Below are 19,053 nucleotides of genomic sequence, written 5' to 3'. Positions count from 1 at the left end.
GTTGCCTGGACGGCTCTGCCTTTCGTCTCTACCACGACAGCTGAGTGGACAGGGGGCCAGAACAGGCAGGGTGGCCCCTGGATGCACAAATGGGGTGGGGTCCCCACCAGAGCTGGTCCTGGCTGCCAGGACTGAGCCTTGCCCCGATGGGGAGGGAAGGGTGGCAGGGGCGGAGGGTGGAGCATCAGGGACCCCCGCCCTCCCCAGTGCCCCGCAAACGACTCACCGAGGTTCCCAGCGGCTGGCGAGTGCCGTGGACGGGAGCGGAGACCCAGGTGGGGTGCACTCGCTCCTTTTATGCGCCCAGGAGGAAGCAGCTAACCCGACCCCCTCCCTCCCTCTCCGCCTGCCTCCCTCACTGGGCCACATCGGAAGATTCATTTTCTTTTTTCTTCTAATTTTTTTTTTAAACTCTCATCACCAGTGTGATGTGTCCTTTCCTGGGTTATATAATTTCATTTGGGCTGAGTGGTTTTAAAACACATTAGCTTTCCTTCTGCACGCTTTGGGCAGACTGCAGAGCCAGGCACCGCGGGCCTGGGTGCTCCAAGCTGCAAGACGGCTGATACAGAGCTGACCCTCCAGCCACCTCCCTCCTCCTTTAATACCCGCTTCCCGGGCAGAGTCACCGAGGAGGCCGTCACAGCTGAATCCTTCTAATCCTGCTAATCCTTCCCTGGCCGGTCTGTCACCCATGGGCCTTTTACAGCTGCATTTATTACATACAGACCACTTTCGTCCTGTTTCTACCACTGAAAAATTATGTTTATTCCAGCTCTTTCCAGAGTCGTCATAATTACACTTTAAAGAAGTTTATTATGATTATTATCTGGTGAAGGGAATGGCAACCCACTCCAGTATTCTTGCCTGGAAAATCCCAAGGACAGAGGAGCCTGGTGGGCTACAGTCCATAGGGTCGCAAAGAGTCAGACACGACTGAGCAATGAACGCACACACACACACACACACACACACACACACACGCATACACACATTATGATTATAAAACAAATGTGTACATTTCTCATAAAATGAATAACATAAGCTAAGCTGCTTCAGTTGTGTCTGACTCTTTGCAATCCTATGGACCGTAGCCCGCCAGGCTTATCTGTCCATGAGATTCTGTAGGCAAAAATACTGGAGGCGGTTGCTGTGCCCTTTTCTAGGGGAATCTTCTTGACCCAGGGATTGAACCCGTGTCTCTTACATCTCCTGCATTGGCAAGAGGGTTCTTTACCACTAGCACCACCTGGGAAGCTATGATTATAAAACAAACACTTGTATTTCTATTATGAAATAAATAATGAAGAGGCTTATTTTTATTATAAAAGCAATTTACATACACTTGGATAGAATTTAGCACATACAGAAAAATAAGAATAAAAGAACACCCATGTATCAGAGAAGTCAATCATTTATCCCATGTGATGTACTTCCTTTTCATAGCCTTTTCACCTATATTCTGGGTAGGTTCATCGGATTCATGCATTTTTGAATCTCATTATTTTCATTTAACCATCATATCCTCAAGTTGTGAAAAAATCTGTACACTTACGCTATTTTAAATAACTACACATTGTTTTCCATTTCACTTGGGCCTCATATTCTGAATAATGATAGGAGACCAATCTTAAAGGATCCTAAAGGAAATCAACCCTGAATATTCATTGGAAGGACTGATGCTGAAGCTGAAGCTCCAGTACTTTGGCCACCTGATGCAAAGAGCTGACTCATTGGAAAAGACCCTGATGCTGGGAAAGATTGAAGGCGGGAGGAGAAGGGGATGACAGAGGATGAGACGGTTGGGTGGCATCACCAACTTGATGGACGTGAGTCTGGGTAAACTCCGGGAGTTGGTGACGAACAGGGAGGCCTGGCGTGCTGTGGTTCATGGGGTTGCAGAGTCGGACACGACTGAGCGACTGAACAACATAGCAGAGGTCATTTACACGCCCCTGAGCATCATCTCCAGGAGCCCATGCTGGGGAGACCCCTCCCGGCTGCTCCCCTGGGACGTGTGCAGGGGCTCCGTGGCCCTTCCCCAGCCTCCATCGGACTTTGAGGAAAGTTCCAGAGCAGCTCTGGACCCTCAGAGGGTCAGGCGTGCTTCTCCTTCCTCCCATGGGTGCGCATTCCTGGTGATGAAGGTTTTATGGGGGGTGGGTGGGCTCCCTGGGAGTCTGGAGTGGAGGTCTACGGAGTGTGAGGGGCATAGGAGGGGCCCGGCCCACACCCTGGCTGCAAGCTGAGGCCCCTGGGATGGAGTCCCCAGATCCCTGGGGAGCGTGGGGTGAGTGGGGGTCAGAGTGGCTCTGCTGAGGAGTGCTGCTGGAAGCACTGCTGGGGCCAGCCCCCGTCTGGAGGGGGCCTCTTCTCTCCCTGCAGGACTGCCTGGCACCAGGCCCTCAGGGGAGCGGACCCCATGAGACCAGGGCAGCTGGAGGCAGCTTCCTGGGCAGACCATTGGGGGAGCATGTGCTTGTGTGTATGTGTGCGTGAGTGTGTGGGGTAGTGAACCCTCTCCTTTCAGCCAAGCATCTTTGCCACGGTGCAGGGTTGGTGCTGATGAAAGAAATGTCCACATACTGAGGCCTGGGAAAGTCATGCTGGCTTATAGGGGAAAGGGAAGGTTGCTCAGTCGTGTCCGACTCTTTGTGACCCTGTGGACTATACAGTCTGTGGAATTCTCCAGGCCAGGATACTGGAGTGGGCAGCTGTTCCCTTCTCCAGGAGATCTTCCTGACCCAGGGATGGAACCCGGAACTGGGATTTCCTGCATTTCAGGTGGATTCTTTACCAGCTGAGCCATCAGGGAAGGCCCACTTATATGGGAGCTACCTTGACTTTGATACCAACTAGAACAGCCTGTTTGTGGCCCATCAGACATAGACTATGCACCTGCTCAAACTCAAAAAGGAAAAGGCTCATTGACCACAAGTAAAGAATGTCACTGTTCACGCTCAGCCATGCCCAGCTGTTGTGACCCCATGGACTGTAGCCCGCCAGGCTCCTCTGTGCATGGCAATCTCCAGACAAAAATACCAGGGTGGATTGCCATTTCCTCCTCCAGGGAATATTCCCTACCCAGGGATCGAACCCGAGACTCTGTGCCTCCTGCATTGTCGAGGGGTTGGGGGGTTCTTTACCACTGAGTCGCCTGGGAAGCCGCCCAACTAAGAATGCCCATGCTCAAAATAAAGATGAGATGCCTCCCGTCCTGGGGCCCCAAGGCTGGTTCTCCTTTGGTGATAAGACTCCCCTCCCAGGTGCCAAGGCTGTGCTGACTCACTGTGCGCGCGCTGATCTGTTCTGTTTCTGAAACCTTGAAGGGATGTATCCCTGACTTTAATGCTTTTTTGTTCTGGCGAGACACAAAGTTGCTGAAAGCCTGCTTCTCCGGAGCGGATTCTGAGCGATCTGAGAGGCCATGTCTCGGGCTGTAGCCCTCAGTTTGGCTCAGATAGAGCCCTTTCCTATTCCTGCTGTAGACTGTCTACTGACTACTTTACTCAGGGGTCCGCCAGCAGGCAGTGGCACCACTCCAGCCTCTCCTATCTCAAACCAGAGCAGAGAGCGCGGCCCTGCTGACAGAGCGGAATGAAGTCCCCCATCCCGTGGTCTCTGGGGGCGGTCATCAGAGGACCCAGCGTGACTCAGGGGCCCTTGGGGAGCTGCAGGTGTCAGGGCAGCTGGTGGGGCACACCCAGGTGAGATTCTCTGCTGCTCTTGCCGGGACCCATGAGCCCCAGGGAATGCCTGCAAGATGCTTTGTTTCTGGAGGGGGAGTATTCACGTGGCACTTGGGATCTTAGTTCACCGACCAGAGATCGAACCTGTGCTCCCTGTATTGGAAGCATGGAGTCTTAACCACTAGACACCAGGGAAGTGCACACATGACCTTTTTCAGAACAGGGTCTTTGCTTGTGTGATTGGGGTAAAGATCTTGAGATGAGGGGACTGTCCTGGAGAATCCAGATGGGCCTTAAATCTAACGATGAGGATCCTTGTAAGAGACAGGCAGACGGAGGTTTGGGACAGACAGACAGGAGACACAGGGAAAGGGCCTGGGTGGCGGTGGAGTCCAAGACTAGAGGGAGGAGGCCCCTGGTGGGGGACAGCAGGAGTCTCCAGAGCCGGGCAGAGGCCGCGGAGAGTCTCCCGGAGCCTCTGCGGGGAGCATGGCCCTGCATGCCCCTCGATTCTGGACTTCGGCCTCTGCCAGAGGATACACTTCTGCCATTCTAAGCTGCCCAGTTTGTAGTCATCTGTTTGAGCCGCTGGGGGCCCATCGAGGTCAGGCTGTGTGGGGTGTGCTTTCCAAGACACAATGTATTCGGTGTTTTGCTGAGATGGTGAGTGAATGGGAGATGCTGGCTCCTTCCTCCTCCCCTCATTCTGGCTCCTTTGGGCTTCCCTGGTGGCTCAGATAGTAAAGAGTCTGCCTGCCAATGGGTTGGGGGGGTCCCCTGGAGAAGGAAATGGCAACCCACTCCAGTATTCTTGCCTGGAGAATTCCAAGGACAGAGGAGCCTGGCGGGCTACAGCCCATGGGGTCGCAAAGAGTCAGACACACCTGAGCGACTAACTCATCACTTATTCCTCAATTCTGGCTCCTTCACCGAACAAAACTTGCAGTCATTACAGAACAAGAAAACAAGCAAGGCCAGACTTTGAGAAGAGCCTCGGGGGGTGGGAGGCAGACAGCCACCTGGGATGGGTGGTTTGGGTGTTGGTGGCAGTACCTGGGGTGCGGGGAGGCTGGGGTGAAGATGCAGGAGGTAAACACGGTCTGGTCCTTCCTCCCTACTTGGCGTTGCCTGAGATGACACTTGCCAGCCCCTGCTGCCCAGGTCAATGCCACAGGCCTGGACCAGGGGTCAGCACAGATTTCCCATACGTACTCAGCTCTGATTTTGTAGCGTAGAAACAACCACAGACACAAGAAACATAGGGATGTGGCCAGACCTGCTGACCTGACCCAGACCGCTGCAGTGGACAGCCTCAGGACAGAACAGGAGCAGAGGGGCTCTGGAGAAAAGGGAAGGGCTGATCTGCCTTGGACATCATCCCTCCAAACTGACAGGACTGTGGAGCCCAGGCCAGGGGGCTGCCTCCTCTCAAGGCTGCCCGGGGCTGGAAAGGCAAGGTGCAGTGGGGTTCTGGTGACCTTCCTGACGCCCCGGGCTGCCCCAAGTGTGGCAGCCAGCAGCCAGTGGTCCCGGAAAACCGGGTCCACAAGTCACAAGGATGCTCTCGAGAGGACAATCACACGCTGGACCACAGGTCACGCTGGAAATGAAAGCACAGCACCCATGCAACACATCCGGGTATAAAACAAGCCCAGGGCGGCACTGAAGGCAGAGGGCTAGGAGGCCTGTGAAACCAGAGCTGCCGCCCTGGAGTCAGCAGAGCACATGCCTGTGGCATAGAAACACATCCCAGGGATGTCCCTGGGCCCAGGGTTAAGGCTTCACCTTCCAATGCAGGGGGAGCAGGTTTGATCCCTGGTCGGGGAACTAACATCCCACATGTCTCGCGGCCACAACAAACCAAAACATAAAACAGAAGCTAGTGTAACAAATCCAATAAAGACTTTAAAAGTGGTCCACATCAAAAATAAACCTGAAAGAAAAATCCCGAATCAGTGACACGGCTGCTGATGAAGTGGGAGGGCAGAGGGCGGAGGTGTATGCAGAAGGCAGAGGCCAGCTTTCCCGACAGAGCGTGAGGTTAAAGAGAGGGCAGAGCCTTGCCTAGAGCCCCCGCGGAGGATGGAGGTGACCTGAGTGGGCACAGCGGGGTGTGGGGGTGAGATCTGGGGTCAGCAGGACGGGCTGATGTTGAGATGCCGGAGGAAGGGGTGGCTGGTCTGTGCAGGGGACCTCGGGGCATCTGGGTGGCAGACCAGCCACGGGCCCCTAAAGCCATGGTCCTGACAGGGAAGGAAAGGAGGCAGGAAGGGCCGAGGAGCCAGCACGGGACCGGGAGAACTCATATCCCCGATGGCCTGGCCACGGCCACGGATGAACACAGATCCCTGGGCCGTGCACACCATCAGGTGAACGAATGAATGAGTGAGTACAGCTGTGGACCTAATCGGAGACCCCTGAGAGGGGCCTTTGGAAAGAGGCACCAGTGTGTTTCCAGGTCGGAAGGTCTCTGCACTCAAGTTAGCCATGGAGCGAAGTGGCCACTCTGGTCCTTGGTGGGCCTGTTACCCTCACCTCCAGGGCAGGGCTCCAGGCTAGCCAGGACTGCCTCCCCCCGAAGGCTAGGAGCTCATGTTGACCCCCCGTTTTCTTTGTGAATAAGAAGGACTGCACATCACAAAGAACCGATCCTCCTCCACGTACAGGCATCTTGAATCATTTCCAGCACTGAATTTAGGAGCTGCCATTGTGAAGCAGCTTTCATTTGGAGAAGGAGGATCAGCTCCATCTTTTCCACAAACCCCAGCACACTGCCAAAGCCCAGGTCATCTGGATCAATGCAGACGCCGATTTTGAAAATCGCCCTGGAGTGGCCGTGGGCCAGCTTGTGGGCAACGTGGCCCCTGCGGGGACTGAGACACTACAGGGTCAGTGCGGATGGGATCGGAGCTCGTGGTGCAGAATATGTAAGCCATGGGGAGACAGTCAGGTTGGAAGAACATCTTAGTAGGCAAGGCTCTTGGGCATCATAGGTTCACCATCTCTTTTCAGTTACCACTGAACACGAGCACCCAGCCGCTGGGAGAAGGAAGTGAGGGCGGACCCAAAGTCGCCTTGGAAGGCATTAGAGGGTCACGAGCTGGCTTCCGGCCCAGCGGGAGGCTGCTTCACCCTCAGGGCTCCACTCTGCAGAATGGGCTGCTCTGATGTTCAAATAAACAGGTCCCTGTGAGCCCCCAGACATGCCCTGGAGGGGGAGATGTGGTTACTGTGCCCAAGGCAGCTGCAGAGGGTCCCAGTGGGCTCCCCTTAAAGCCGGGCCGCACCCTGACTCCCAGACTGTCCGAGGTGGAGGACTTGGAGCTCGTCTACGGACGGATGGCAAGTGGCTGGCGGGCGTCACCAGCTGGTCCTTTGCCCCACTGGATCCCACCGCAGTGAATGGCAGGGTCGGGCTGGAGCCCACCCTTCTGCCCACCCATCCAGAGTGCCACTGGGGCCTCCCAGCAGGTGGTGTGCCCCGACACCTGGGCTGTGAGCGGATGCCCACCTGCTCTCCCCTGCACGCTCTGTCCTGGACCACGGGGTCCTCTCTCCCAGCCTGTGAAGCATGGGTGAACTCGAAGACGGGGTGTGTGTGTAAGGAGATCTGACAGCCTTCCCTCCTTCTTATTCAGAGAGACAAGAGTCCAGTCACTTGTCCCGATGTCCAGGAGTGCTCACACAACCGCCCACGACCCGGCAGACACACTCAGGAGTACACAGACGGCTGGGTGGTCACCGCGTCCTCTCCTGTCCATGCCGGTCATGAAAGCAGCATCAGGAAGCCAGCAGGGAGGGGGTATGGGATCACACTGAGAAAGATCTTTGTCCTCTTCAGAAAGCTTAAACCACAGCGCCCTAAGGGAAAGACATACAGCCTAGATGCCTCTTAGCGAATCAGAGCAGCCACGGACCAGGTGGCCTTGGAGGTTGTCCATGAACTTGGGCGAAGAGCTGACGGTCTGAGAACTGCTGACAGCTCGCGGGTGGGTTTCCAACACGGGCTAGGGTCTCTTCTTCTTCCTTCACTGGGCTGTGTGCAGCGGAAAGCGCGGGGCAGGAGGCGGGACGCAGTGACCGAGGTGGAGGGGAAGAGGGGGGGTGTCCCGTCCTGGCGAACCTCTCCTCTTAGGGCTGGTGGGTCATCACGGGTTTCTGTGGAGCAGAAACACACACGGACACACCATATGCACAAGTGGGTGTGAGATACACAGCCGTACACATAGGCACACACAGGCACAGAAACTCACAGGCGAGGACAGAGGGACACGGAAACACACAGGTGTGCACACGAGTAAAGACGCACTTAGACACATGAGTGTGTGCACATAGAAACACACGGGCATGCACGCAGACACACATGCACGCACACAGGAGGGCACACAACTGCACACACAAACCCATGGACCTGCTGGTCAGAGGGCATCGGTCAGAGCCCGCTGGTTTTTCACTCAACCTCTCTCTGCCTCAGTCTCCCCATCTATGAGTTTGGGTCCATGACACTGGCCCTCATCAAGCGGGCTGTGAAGATGGAAAGTATCTGACAGCTGAAGGCGCTGAAACACAGGGAGGTGTGTCCTCATTTGGAGGCACTTAGCTTCTTAAGCCCCCACTGGTGATTTCATTATCAGTCTCCTGCAGGGAATGGCCCTGCTCTGGCCACAGCCCAGGCGGCCTTTGCCTGGCTCATGTGGGGCCGGGCAGTGAGCCTCGTCTGGGGTGGGCTTGACGCTGGCTGTGTCGGACCCGTGGGCCCCACCTGCCTGCCCAACTCCCAGCTACAGGCATCAGCAGTGAGTGTTGTGAAATCCCTTGAAATCTGTTTCAAGATGGAGTCCGTGGAAATAACAGAGCTGTCACTTTGTCTTCTTGGACAGCCAAGGCATCGGCTCAGACTCACGTAACCGGGATGAAGTCAGAATTGTTGCTGGGTGGTTGCAGCCGGCAGGTGGGGTGTGGGTGTGGACAGCGGTGGGGATCCAGGGTGTTGGGACCCTGATGGTGGCCACTGAGGACTCCTGCCCACCCCTGGGCTGTGGGCGTGACTCTGGTCCCTGGGCTTGGGGAGGAATCCCAGGCTCCCTCTGCACCGAGGTCCCTCCCAGGGAAGCTGGGGGACAGCGCCGACCCCGGCATCTGCACAGGTGGCTCAGCTGCATGACCTTTACCGTGCAGGGGAGGCGTGCGGGGCTGGGCGGGGAGTCCCCACTGCCTCGTGGGCCATCCCCGATCCCAAGCCCAGACCCCCAGGGTGAGGCGACACCCCCCACCATCAGCCTGACACTTGGGTACCTTTAGAAATGTTTTCCATTTTCCTTTAGATCTTCCGTTGATCTTACTTTTCTTGTGAGTTATCCCAATTCTTTCCTTTGAAGACTTCATGTATCAGCCTAACAGGTCACAGAAGCCGCCCCGGTGAACCGAGAAAACTTACCGCAAAGCTGTGGTTGGCGGCTCTCTTCCTGCCGTTGGGGTTTCTCTGGGTCAGGGATCCGCGGTACATAGACTTCCGACTGAAGGAGTCAACATCTTTGTCTTTGGGGAAGACAGAAGGGGGCTTGTTTATTAATCACACATTTAGCTCAAACAAGTGTGTTCGCCTCCTAAGAAATTTTAAAAGGAGCATGAAAACAAACGCACCATCCAGGACGAATGCTGTCCTTGTCCTTGATGTCCAAGACATCAAGAAACTAACTGTGCCCCACACTCTGTGTGAGAAGGTCTGGAGCTGTGCACCGTGCATGCGTGTGCGTGCTCAGCGGTGTCTGACTCTTTGCGACCCCATGGACTGTAGCCGCCAGGCTCCTCTGTCCATGGGATTTCCCAGGCAAGAATGCTGGAGTGGGTTGCCATTTCCTTCTCCAGGGGATCTTCCCAACCCAGGGATCGAACCTGTGTCTCTTGTGTCTCCTGACCGGCACGCCGACTTTTTACCACTAGTGCCATACTGTATATGTACAAATTATATCACAAGACACAGACACCACCACTCCACCTTTATGTGCTTAAAGCAGAAAATGCCAGGGATCCAGGCATCAACTCACTACAACAGTCACTGGAGGTGGCCAGGGGACACTGGGGTGTCCTGTGGGTGTCAGGGCATGAGACGTTGTGTCCCATGGCTCATGTAGAAATCCCGAGCCCTTACTGGTCATTTTCACGCTCTCTTAGGCCTGGGTGACGAGGGGAGCAAGTGACCCTTACCTTGGCTTTTGGAGTAATTGCTGAGCTTCCTCTTCACGAGACAGGGCACAGCCTCCACCTAGAAGAATGACACGTCTCTGGGTGTCACTATGTCGCTCTAATTGTTAGGGGCACCAAGAGGTAAATGCAAGTTTCTCATCATTCAAGCAAATTGTGATAAATGAAGGTAACTGTCTTCCGTTCTTTGGCAACACTAGACCTTTAAACAGTACTAAAATGCATGTTATCAATAAATTACCAAATATAGAGAATATAAAAGAGATGCTTGCCTTTTGGAGAACTGCCAGTTTTGGGAAGGGACTCTCAAGAGTCTGTGATGTTGGAGAAGACTCTTGAGAGTCCCTTGGACTGCAAGATCAAACCAGTCAATCCTAAAGGAAATCAGCCCTGAATATTCATTGGAAGGACTGATGCTGAAGCTGAAACTGCCAATACTTTGGCCACCTGATGCGAAGAACTGACTCATTGGAAAAGACCCTGATGCTGGGAAAGATTGAAGGCAGGAGGAGAAGGGGACGACAGAGGATGAGATGGTTGGATGGCATCACTGACTCAATGGACATGAGTTTGAGCAAGCTCCAGGAGATGGTGATGGACAGAGAAGCCTGCTGTGCTGCAGTCCATGGGGTCGCAAAGAGTCGGACTCATCTCAGCGACTGAACAACGACAACGCCCAGCACCCATGGCTGCTGGCCCACACCTTCCTTCCCTCCCCTCGCCCTCTCCTCTTGCTTGGCTCTCTACTCTGGGATAATTCCTTCTGTGTTTGGCCTCCTCAGGGGGATGCGAGAGGCAAACAGCCTGACTTCCCTGGAAGTCCTGCCAACCCCGGCCCCTGGGGTTCAGCCCGGCTGCTCTGTGGCTGTACCGGGAGGCTGGCCGTGGACGCCTCCAGGGCCGGGCGTCCCGCGACATGTCAGGGAGGTCACAGCCCTGAGAAGAGGGTGGGGTCGGGGCCAGGGGGCCTGCCTGAGACCCTCTAGCTTGGTGGTCTGTGTGGTCTCCTTCCATCACTGCAACGGGGGTGGTGTCTGCCCCGGTTCACCAGGTGCTGTAAACCTCAGATGGAAGGGATGGTAAAAATACCATCTTTACTGGGAAGAGTGACCCAGTGCCGCTGTCATGAGAAGCAGAAGCAACTAGATGGTTACTTGAGATCTCCGGGAGCTGGCAGGACCTGGGGCAGATGCCACTCTCCATGGGGCCCTGGGACTGGCACCTGCCCCCCTCCCTCACACCGCCACCCTGTGTCTTCCTGATGGGCAGGCTGAGGGGTGTCCCCACTCCCCCAGCGTCTACCCTCTTGCTGCTTCCTGCATGGAGGCTCAGTGCTTCCCTCCCACAGCCTGGACGCGCGGCTCCCAGAGCAGGGCCTTCCCAGACCCTGTGCCTGCGAATATGTGTCCCCTGTGACCGGTGAGCACGCAGGAGATACACGTCCAGCATGTGGTCCAGGCACAGGATGACTCCCCTGTGACCTGCGGTGTCTCCAGGGCTCTGTATTACCCTCAGCCGGTTACCCTGCCGGGGGTTCTGCCCGCCTCCCCACTAGCCCCTACCCCAGCCCTGCCCTCTGTCCCACCCTCCCACTCCCCTGCTGGGTTTTCCTGGCTTTTTTCCCCTCCTACAGACACCCTACATCAAGCTTTGCCTCTGTGGGAAGGCAGCCTGTGAGACTCGCCAGGCTTCTTAAAGTCTGCATATTTCAGCTCCACCGCCCACTGGCTTGTCCCGCTGCTAGAAAAGTCAGGCCAGTTGTTTACCCTCTCCCACCCCCTCGAGCCTGGGTGCAGCGAACACATACCTCAGCCTCATTCAAAGGGCCTGCATTTGGATCCATCAGACTCTGGCTAGATTTCCTGACAAGCCGGGGGAGAAAGATCTGGAGAACAAGGAAGGCGTCTGTGCGTCATGACAACCTGTCTGACCTCCAGCCGCAAGTGCAGGTGAGCAGGACTAAGGATGTAAGTTCTTTCTATTACTCGGCCTGAAAGGCTGGGATGACCTGTCAGTCCTCCAAACATGCCACTCCAGGGCTCTGGGTTCAGCAAATTAAAATATGGAATGCCCAGCTGGCTTTGAATTGCAGATCAACCACAAGTGAACAGTGTACTGTATGCATGCCTCAAAGAGTGCACAGGGTGTGCTTATACGAGGAAATGACTTGTCGCGCATCTGAAGTTCAGGTTCAACTGGGGCATCCTGGCAATTGCCCCTGGGGCTCTCCTGGGAGCACCTGCCATTCTTCTGCCAGGTTTCCTCAGTGTGGTCTGTCTGGGGATCCCTGACTTGAATCGGGAAGGAGGATGCCACTCTCAGGTGTCTGTTGTGGACGGATCTCCACCCTGCCCCTCGATCGCACCCGCTGTGAAGCGGAGCTCTATGAACCCTGTCCAGGGCCCCCTCCCCATGAAGCGCTCTTTATGTTAGAATTGGCAGTAACAGATGAAAAAGAATCCCATCCAGGTCACTGACATCAGGGTAGGGAAGAGGGAGGCAGCTGGTGGGGGCTCTCGCTGCCCCAGGCCACCCCGTGCCCCCCTCCCAGGGCCCCGGGCATGACCTCCCAGGGCCCTGACGTCCCTCCACTCACCGGGAGGTTAGACTTCCTCTGGGGCTTTCCCGAGGGCTGCACGGTGAGCCCCGCTGCCCGCAAGGCTGCAATCCTGGACTCAATATTCGAAACCTGGAGGAAGGACAGATAGACGTCACTTGGAAGTCCCTTCTCAATGTCACGGACCAGAAAGAGCAGCTGCTCCGGCTTCATCTAATTGACCAATATGACACTTCCCCTAAGATGGGTGTCCTGACCAGGGGCACTTCCTGGGGGACCTCATTTTCACCCATCTCCCATGGTCACCGGAAGGGTCACCCACTCCCAGGGGTGAGGAGAGTGGTTCCCACAGAAACCCCCAAAGTCCTGCTCTGGAGCCGACAGTGTGGGCTGCGCTATGTGAGCTCTCCAGGCCCTTCCCAGGCTTTCAGGGCCCCCACCATCTGTCTGGGGTGCCCTTCTGTCCCCGAGGAGAGTGGCCTGTCTCCAGGCTGCGCACGTTCCAGGCGGCAGGCCAGCCTGGGGACTCCGGGTTCACTTATTCCTTCTTGTGAAGCGAACAAGTCTCGTTTCCCGAGCGGGGCGGGCATTGGGCAGCCACCCGCCTACCTGGCTCTCTGTCCGCCGCACCTCACAGGCCGTGGCGGCCACTTGGCCCTCCAGATCCGCCAGCTCTGCCTCCGTGGTCCTGCTGGGCTGCTCGGGGTCCCCAGGACTCAGCGGGTCCTTTTCCCGGATGGGAATTTGGCCTGTAGCCGTGCATACCTAGGACAGGGAAGCCCCAAGTGTGACCACGAGCTGGAGTGGCCGCAGGGCTCTCACTGACGCACGTCCCATCCTGACGCTGCTTCTCTCTGCACTCCAGTGGTGGCCGGGCACCCGGGGCCCTCCCCACCAGGGGTTGTGGCCGGGCTGGTGGCTTAGTCACAAACTGCTGATCCCTGGCCCTGCCTCCCCCTGTCTCCTGCCGAGACTGCTGGGGGGACCTCACCTCCCATGTGGCCCCGCGGTGGCCCTCAGCAGGCTTGCTTCTGCCCATCCCAGCCCCTGAGTCCGTGCCCTCTTCCTCCGCGGATGAGGCCCCTTGGTCACTGACATGGCTGGTCAGCTCCTCCAGCTTTCTCTTGAGGGCCGCCTCTTCCGCATCGGCATCGGTGGGCTCGTCGCCACCTGGATGCTGAAATGGACAAGCGGTGGGCCTCACTCAGTGGGTCACTGGAATCACTGCACTCAGACGCAGGGCTCCAGGAGGCGCCGCATCCCCCGTCCCCCTGGGACTCAGCTGGAGCTGTGGTCTTGTCCATGCCCCACATGAGCGTGGCCAAGGTGCTGCCCACCCCAGTCCAGAACCAGGCAGGGTGGGGTGTCCTGGAGGTCCTAACAGCATCCAGTTCATCGGAGAGGCACCATTTTGAATATCTCTCTGTCCCAGACTGGGCCCCCAAGCCATTTCCTAGGGGGGAAATGGCTAAGGTGCAGCATTGCTAAGGTGCCAAACCAAGACTTCAGCCTGGGTTGTTTGCAACTGGTCAGCTGAGGCTCAGCAAGTTGACACATCTGTTCTCTGGGTTTTCCTCTATCCCCTTCATGTTTAGACTGAAGCCCATGATGGCCATGTGGCTTCAGCATCACCTGAGGGCTCGGGGGTGGGGCCTGAACTTGCATAAGGACAGTGGCATTCATGTCTACCATCCACAGCATGCCTCTGCCTGCCAGGCTCTATGCCCACACCTCCTGTCGGCTTTGCAAGGGGAGTCAGAGTCGCAGATGCCCGCCTGGAGCTGAGACGTGTCCACAGCACATTTGTGACTCTTGTGTGAACACTGCAGGAATGTTTTCTATGAGACAGTCAGCGGCACCCTTGCCACGTGTCCCTTCTTGAATCTAGAGCCAGGGAAGTTTGTCATCTGGCTTGGATGAGATTCATACAACCCAGAATGTCTACTTCTCTGCCTCAGCTGCTAAGAAACATGGAGGAAAATAGTGCTTGTATCTGGCAATCTCTGCTCCAGGCTCTTATCTGTGTATATGCTTCTCAAAACTAATTTTCAGGGTGGGATTATTTGGTCATAATTGCTAAAGTCTCTGTTATAACTGCAGCTGTGGTTAGAGCATAAACAGCGGCTGGAAAAGAAGGGAACCAACATGTACAGATGTGAGAGTTGGACCATAAAGAAGGCTGAGCCCTGAAGAGTTGATGCTTTCAAACTGTGGTGCTGGAGAAGATTCCTGACAGTCCCTTGAACTACAAAGAGATCAAACCAGTCCATCTCAAAGGAAATCAACCTGAATATTCATTGGAAGACTGATGCTGAAGCTGAAGCTCTAATACTTTGGCCACCTGATGCGAAGAGCCGACTCATTAGAAAAGGACCCTGATGCTGGGAAAGACTGAAGGCAGGAGGAGAAGGGGATGACAGAGGATGAGATGGTTGGATGGCATCACCAACTCCATGGACATGAGTTTGAGTAAGCTCTGGGAGTTGGTGATGGACAGGGAGGCTTGGCGTGCTGCAGTCCATGGGGTCACAGAGAGTTCGACAGGACTGAGCAACTGAAATGAACTAAGGCTGCACCCCTGCATGCCTCTGAGTCTCCTGCACCATCTGCTGGGCCCACTGAGGCACAGGCTCTAGGTATAGCTGATGGCGGGGGGCCTGGATGGGGCAGGGGATCCCCCCTACCCCTGGCTCTCTGTGCACCATACATAAGCTCACAACCCAGGAAATCTCAAGAGAGACCTGGGTGGGTGCCTCAACCTCCCTTAACAAAGGGGCTTCAGCTCTTTCTTCTCACTTGGCTGGGACCTGCCTGGCCCCCCGGGGGTGACCTGGCCACCAGAAGCATGACTATGTCAGCAGGAGGTCCACAGCTGACACCTGCATGTCTGCTCACAGACCTGGAGCAGAAGGTGGGACTCAGTGGTTGGAAGACGGAGCTGCACCCGCCATCAGGACACTGATACCCACTACCCTGGGAGTTCCAGACGCCAGGTGATGGAAGGAGAGCTAAGTGCGCCATCGGGGACGTGGGCTGGGAAGGTAACTGGGAAGCCTGTGTTCTGACCATAGGACTCTGAGACATCAAGCTGCAGCAGGAGCAGGCAGCGGGGCGCAGAAGACATGACCACAGCAGGAGAGGTGACATGTTCGGCGTCACTGCCGTGGGCAGTGGACCCATCACCGCTGATCGTGAGCCACACAGGAAGGTGGGCATTGATCGCACCAGGCTGACGGAACGAAATGGCCAGCGCCCGGGGTCACCGTGGGCCAGGAGGCGCCCAGGTAACGACCTAAAGTGACTCAACGTACGGCTTCCTCATCCCTGAGTCACCACCAGCTCTTGAATCTTGAGTCACAGTCTATTAGCTCCCAGGCTGGGGCAGAGGAAATCAATTCTCCCATTTTCTTCGGAGCCCAGCAGATGTATCTTTCCTGCCATTATCTCGTCCGTGGGCTGCCTTGTCTTAACAGGCAAATGGCACCAGTGGGCTGGGAAGACTCTTCCGCGTTGTTTTGTAGGTAATTAGTTTGATCTTCACAGCAGCGAGGGCCCTGAGTGGGCAAGTCTGCCCAGAGAAGAACATGAGCTGAGAAACTTAAGCATGAAGGTTTCGGGCAGGGGGAGCCCTTCAGTCACAAGTGGCTGCTGGCAACTGGAACCAGCTCTGGTTGTAATCTGTCATCTGGTGGGGTGGGGAGGGAGGCTCTGAGGACAGCCTCGTGTCCCCAGCGAGCATGGCCGGCATGGAACATGTGGCCAGAGGGTAAGAGCTGGACCAACCAGAGCCCAACACAGGCATGGTGAAATGTCACCTCCAGAGTGAAACAGAAGGAAGCGCACCCATGACAAGCGTTCAGGAAGTTCTCGTCCTGATAGAGAGGGGCTGGGGGGGGCGGCTGCGTGGAGCCATGGAGAGGCCACAGTCTTAGGTCCCAGAGGTGAGTTTCGGGCTCCACGCTGCTCTCTGGGTGAGGACTCGGCCATCCGCCTCCTGGATGGCACAGACACGATGCACAGAGCACCATCCTGCTCTTCCACCTGGGATCGAGAGGCACTGGCCCCTTGCAGACACCACACCCCCCCCCCCCCCCCCCCCCAGGGCACACCTGCCTCTCAGGCGCTCAGGGACCCAACGAGCTCCTGGCCCTCCCTTCTGCAAGAGCGGGAGTTGCTCTGCCCCGCGTGAGCTCCGTGTTGAAGTAAATCACACGCTCCTGGGACACACGGGTAGCAACTCAGAATAAACTCCTAGTGTTCTCAGCTCCTTTGCAGCAAAATGTAAATGAACAACTTACAAATACAGTCCAGACAGACACAGGCCATGGAGGAAAAGAAACTACTCTCACCTGATGCTGGTGAGGCCCTTTGTGGGGAAACTGAATCAGTGTCTGGAGCCTGAGCTCTCAGGTCCCCAGTGCTCACCACCCACCACTCGGGAAGATGGCATGCCATCTCAGTGCCTTGGAGCATATATCCTTGGTACCATGTGCTACGCCATCTTAGGCCTCCTCTAGGCACGAGTGGTTGTTTATACAAAGTCTTTGCTGAATATCCCTCACCCAGAAAGTCCTGACCATGAGTACAGACTCAGAGACAGACAACGGGTCATGGGAGGACTATTCAGATGGACCCCGACAAATGATTATTCTCGAGAACTCTTGCCCTCCCATGGGCACGTCTGTGAGAGCTGATTTAGAAGAGCTGCTCTGAGAGGTAAGCAGAGGCAGAGACCTTCCTCCAGGGCCCTGCAGCAGCTCCTCCATGAAGACCCTGGAAGGGTCGGTCCTGGGTCTTCACTGACACTCAGGGATGCTGCTGCCTTGGGAGGTTGCTCTTCAACCTGCCCAACTCCCTGTTCATAAAGATGTGGAGGGCACCCTGCAGGTGAAATGTTAGTTGGAGTAAAGAAAGTCAACAGAAAGAAATGGAGAAGAATTCCGGAGACAAGGTACAAGCATGAAATTCAAGGAGGCAAGAAGGAGGATTGGTGTCAGTAGGGCTAATACCGGCATCTGTATTTCCCTGAAAGTCACTGAAGTTGCTAAATTAAAAACTTGCTGAAAATAGACAATTTAACTCTAGTCTTCATCCCATTGTCCCTGGGAACTGGGAACTGCTCTGCCAGCTGTGTTCTGCAACCCAGGGAGGTCTCTGCCTGGGGACGTCTCTGTCTGGGGGAGGTCTCTGCCCCGGGGAGGTCTCTGTCCTGGGGAGGTCTCTGTCCCGGGGAGGTCTCTGTCTGGAGAGGTCTCTGTCCCAGGGAGGTCTCCGTCTGGGGGAGGTCTCTGTCTGCGGGAGGTCTCTGTTCCGGGGAGGTCTGTCTGGAGAGGTCTCTGTCCCGGGGAGGTCTCTGGCCTGGGGAGGCCTCTGCCCCGGGGAGGTCTCTGTCCCGGGGAGGCCTCTGTCCCGGGGAGGTCTCTGTCCTGGGGAGGTCTCTGTCTGGAGAGGTCTCTGTCCCGGGGAGGTCTCCGTCTGGGGGAGGTCTCTGTCTGCGGGAGGTCTCTGTTCTGGGGAGGTCTGTCTGGAGAGGTCTCTGTCCCGGGGAGGTCTCTGTCTGGGGGAGGTCTCTGTCTGGGGGAGGCCTCTGTCCGGGGGAGGTCTCTGTCCCGGGGAGTTCTCTGCCCCGGGGAGGTCTCTGTCCCGGGGAGGTCTCTGTCCCGGGGAGGTCTCTGTCTGGAGAGGTCTCTGTCCCAGGGAGGTCTCCGTCTGGGGGAGGTCTCTGTCTGGGGGAGGTCTCTGTCCCTGGGAGGTCTCTGTCTGGAGAGGCCTCTGTCCCGGGGAGGTCTCTGCCCCGGGAGGTCTCTGTCCCGGGGAGGTCTCTGGGGGAGGCCTCTGTCCGGGGGAGGTCTCTGTCCCGGGGAGTTCTCTGCCCCGGGGAGGTCTCTGTCCGGGGAGGTCTCTGTCCGGGGGAGGCCTCTGTCCCGGGGAGGTCTCTGTCTGGGGGAGGCCTCTGTCCCGGGGAGGCCTCTGTCCCGGGGAGGTCTCTGTCCCGGGGAGGTCTCTGTCCCGGGGAGGTCTCTGTCTGGGGAGGTCTCTGCCCCGGGGAGGTCTCTGCCCCGGGGAGGCCTCTGTCCCGGGGAGGTCTCTGTCTGGGGAGGTCTCTGCCCCGGGGAGGTCTCTGCCCCGGGGAGGCCTCTGTCCCGGGGAGGTCTCTGTCTGGAGACGTCTCTGCCCCGGGGAGGTCTCTGCCCCGGGGAGGCCTCTGTCTGGGGAGGTCTCTGCCCCGGGGAGGTCTCTGTCCCGGGGAGGTCTCTGTCACGGGGAGGTCTCTGCCCCGGGGAGGTCTCTGTCCCGGGGAGGTCTCTGTCCTGGGGAGGTCTCTGCCCCGGGGAGGTCTCTGCCTGGAGTGGCCTCCCCCCCACCACCATGCCCACCCCCAGGGGCCAAGCCAGTGGCCCCCTGCTCTGACCCAAGGCACACTGTGTGTCAGCATCTCCCCGGCCGCTCCCGAAAGGCAGTGAGAGCCCCGGTCGCCTGGCACAGAGAGGGCTCTCCTTGCAGGCCTCCGCAGGGCCTCTTACGCCCTGCTGCGCTCAGGGCAAAGGTCAGCGACACCTCTCAGGGATGGAGATGGGAGCAGGAGGAATGCCTGGCCCGGGT

At 56.9% G+C, this 19,053-nt stretch overlaps 1 protein-coding gene across 6 annotated transcripts in view; it reads right to left on the bottom strand.

Moving 5' to 3' along the window:
* Positions 1-5,569: 5,569 nt before the first annotated feature.
* MLPH (melanophilin) overlaps positions 5,570-19,053 on the bottom strand; it is a 48,439-nt gene continuing 34,955 nt past the window's right edge. For 5 of the 6 annotated variants that reach the window (XM_020868875.2, XM_020868876.2, XM_020868878.2 and 2 more), the window contains 7 exons: positions 13,442-13,627; positions 13,060-13,215; positions 12,490-12,582; positions 11,701-11,778; positions 9,897-9,954; positions 9,127-9,227; positions 5,570-7,847 (listed from right to left, as the gene is read on the bottom strand). In XM_020868875.2, the coding sequence (XP_020724534.2) occupies positions 7,821-7,847; positions 9,127-9,227; positions 9,897-9,954; positions 11,701-11,778; positions 12,490-12,582; positions 13,060-13,215; positions 13,442-13,627 (699 nt within the window). In that variant the 3' untranslated portion in view covers positions 5,570-7,820. The remainder of the gene's footprint in view (positions 7,848-9,126; positions 9,228-9,896; positions 9,955-11,700; positions 11,779-12,489; positions 12,583-13,059; positions 13,216-13,441; positions 13,628-19,053) is intronic. The other variant, XM_070463574.1, reaches the window with a different exon arrangement.

Source organism: Odocoileus virginianus, unplaced genomic scaffold (assembly GCF_023699985.2).
Source record: "Odocoileus virginianus isolate 20LAN1187 ecotype Illinois unplaced genomic scaffold, Ovbor_1.2 Unplaced_Contig_4, whole genome shotgun sequence".
NCBI classification, from domain to species: Eukaryota; Metazoa; Chordata; class Mammalia; order Artiodactyla; family Cervidae; genus Odocoileus; species Odocoileus virginianus.
This window is presented reverse-complemented; position numbering and strand designations above follow the sequence as displayed.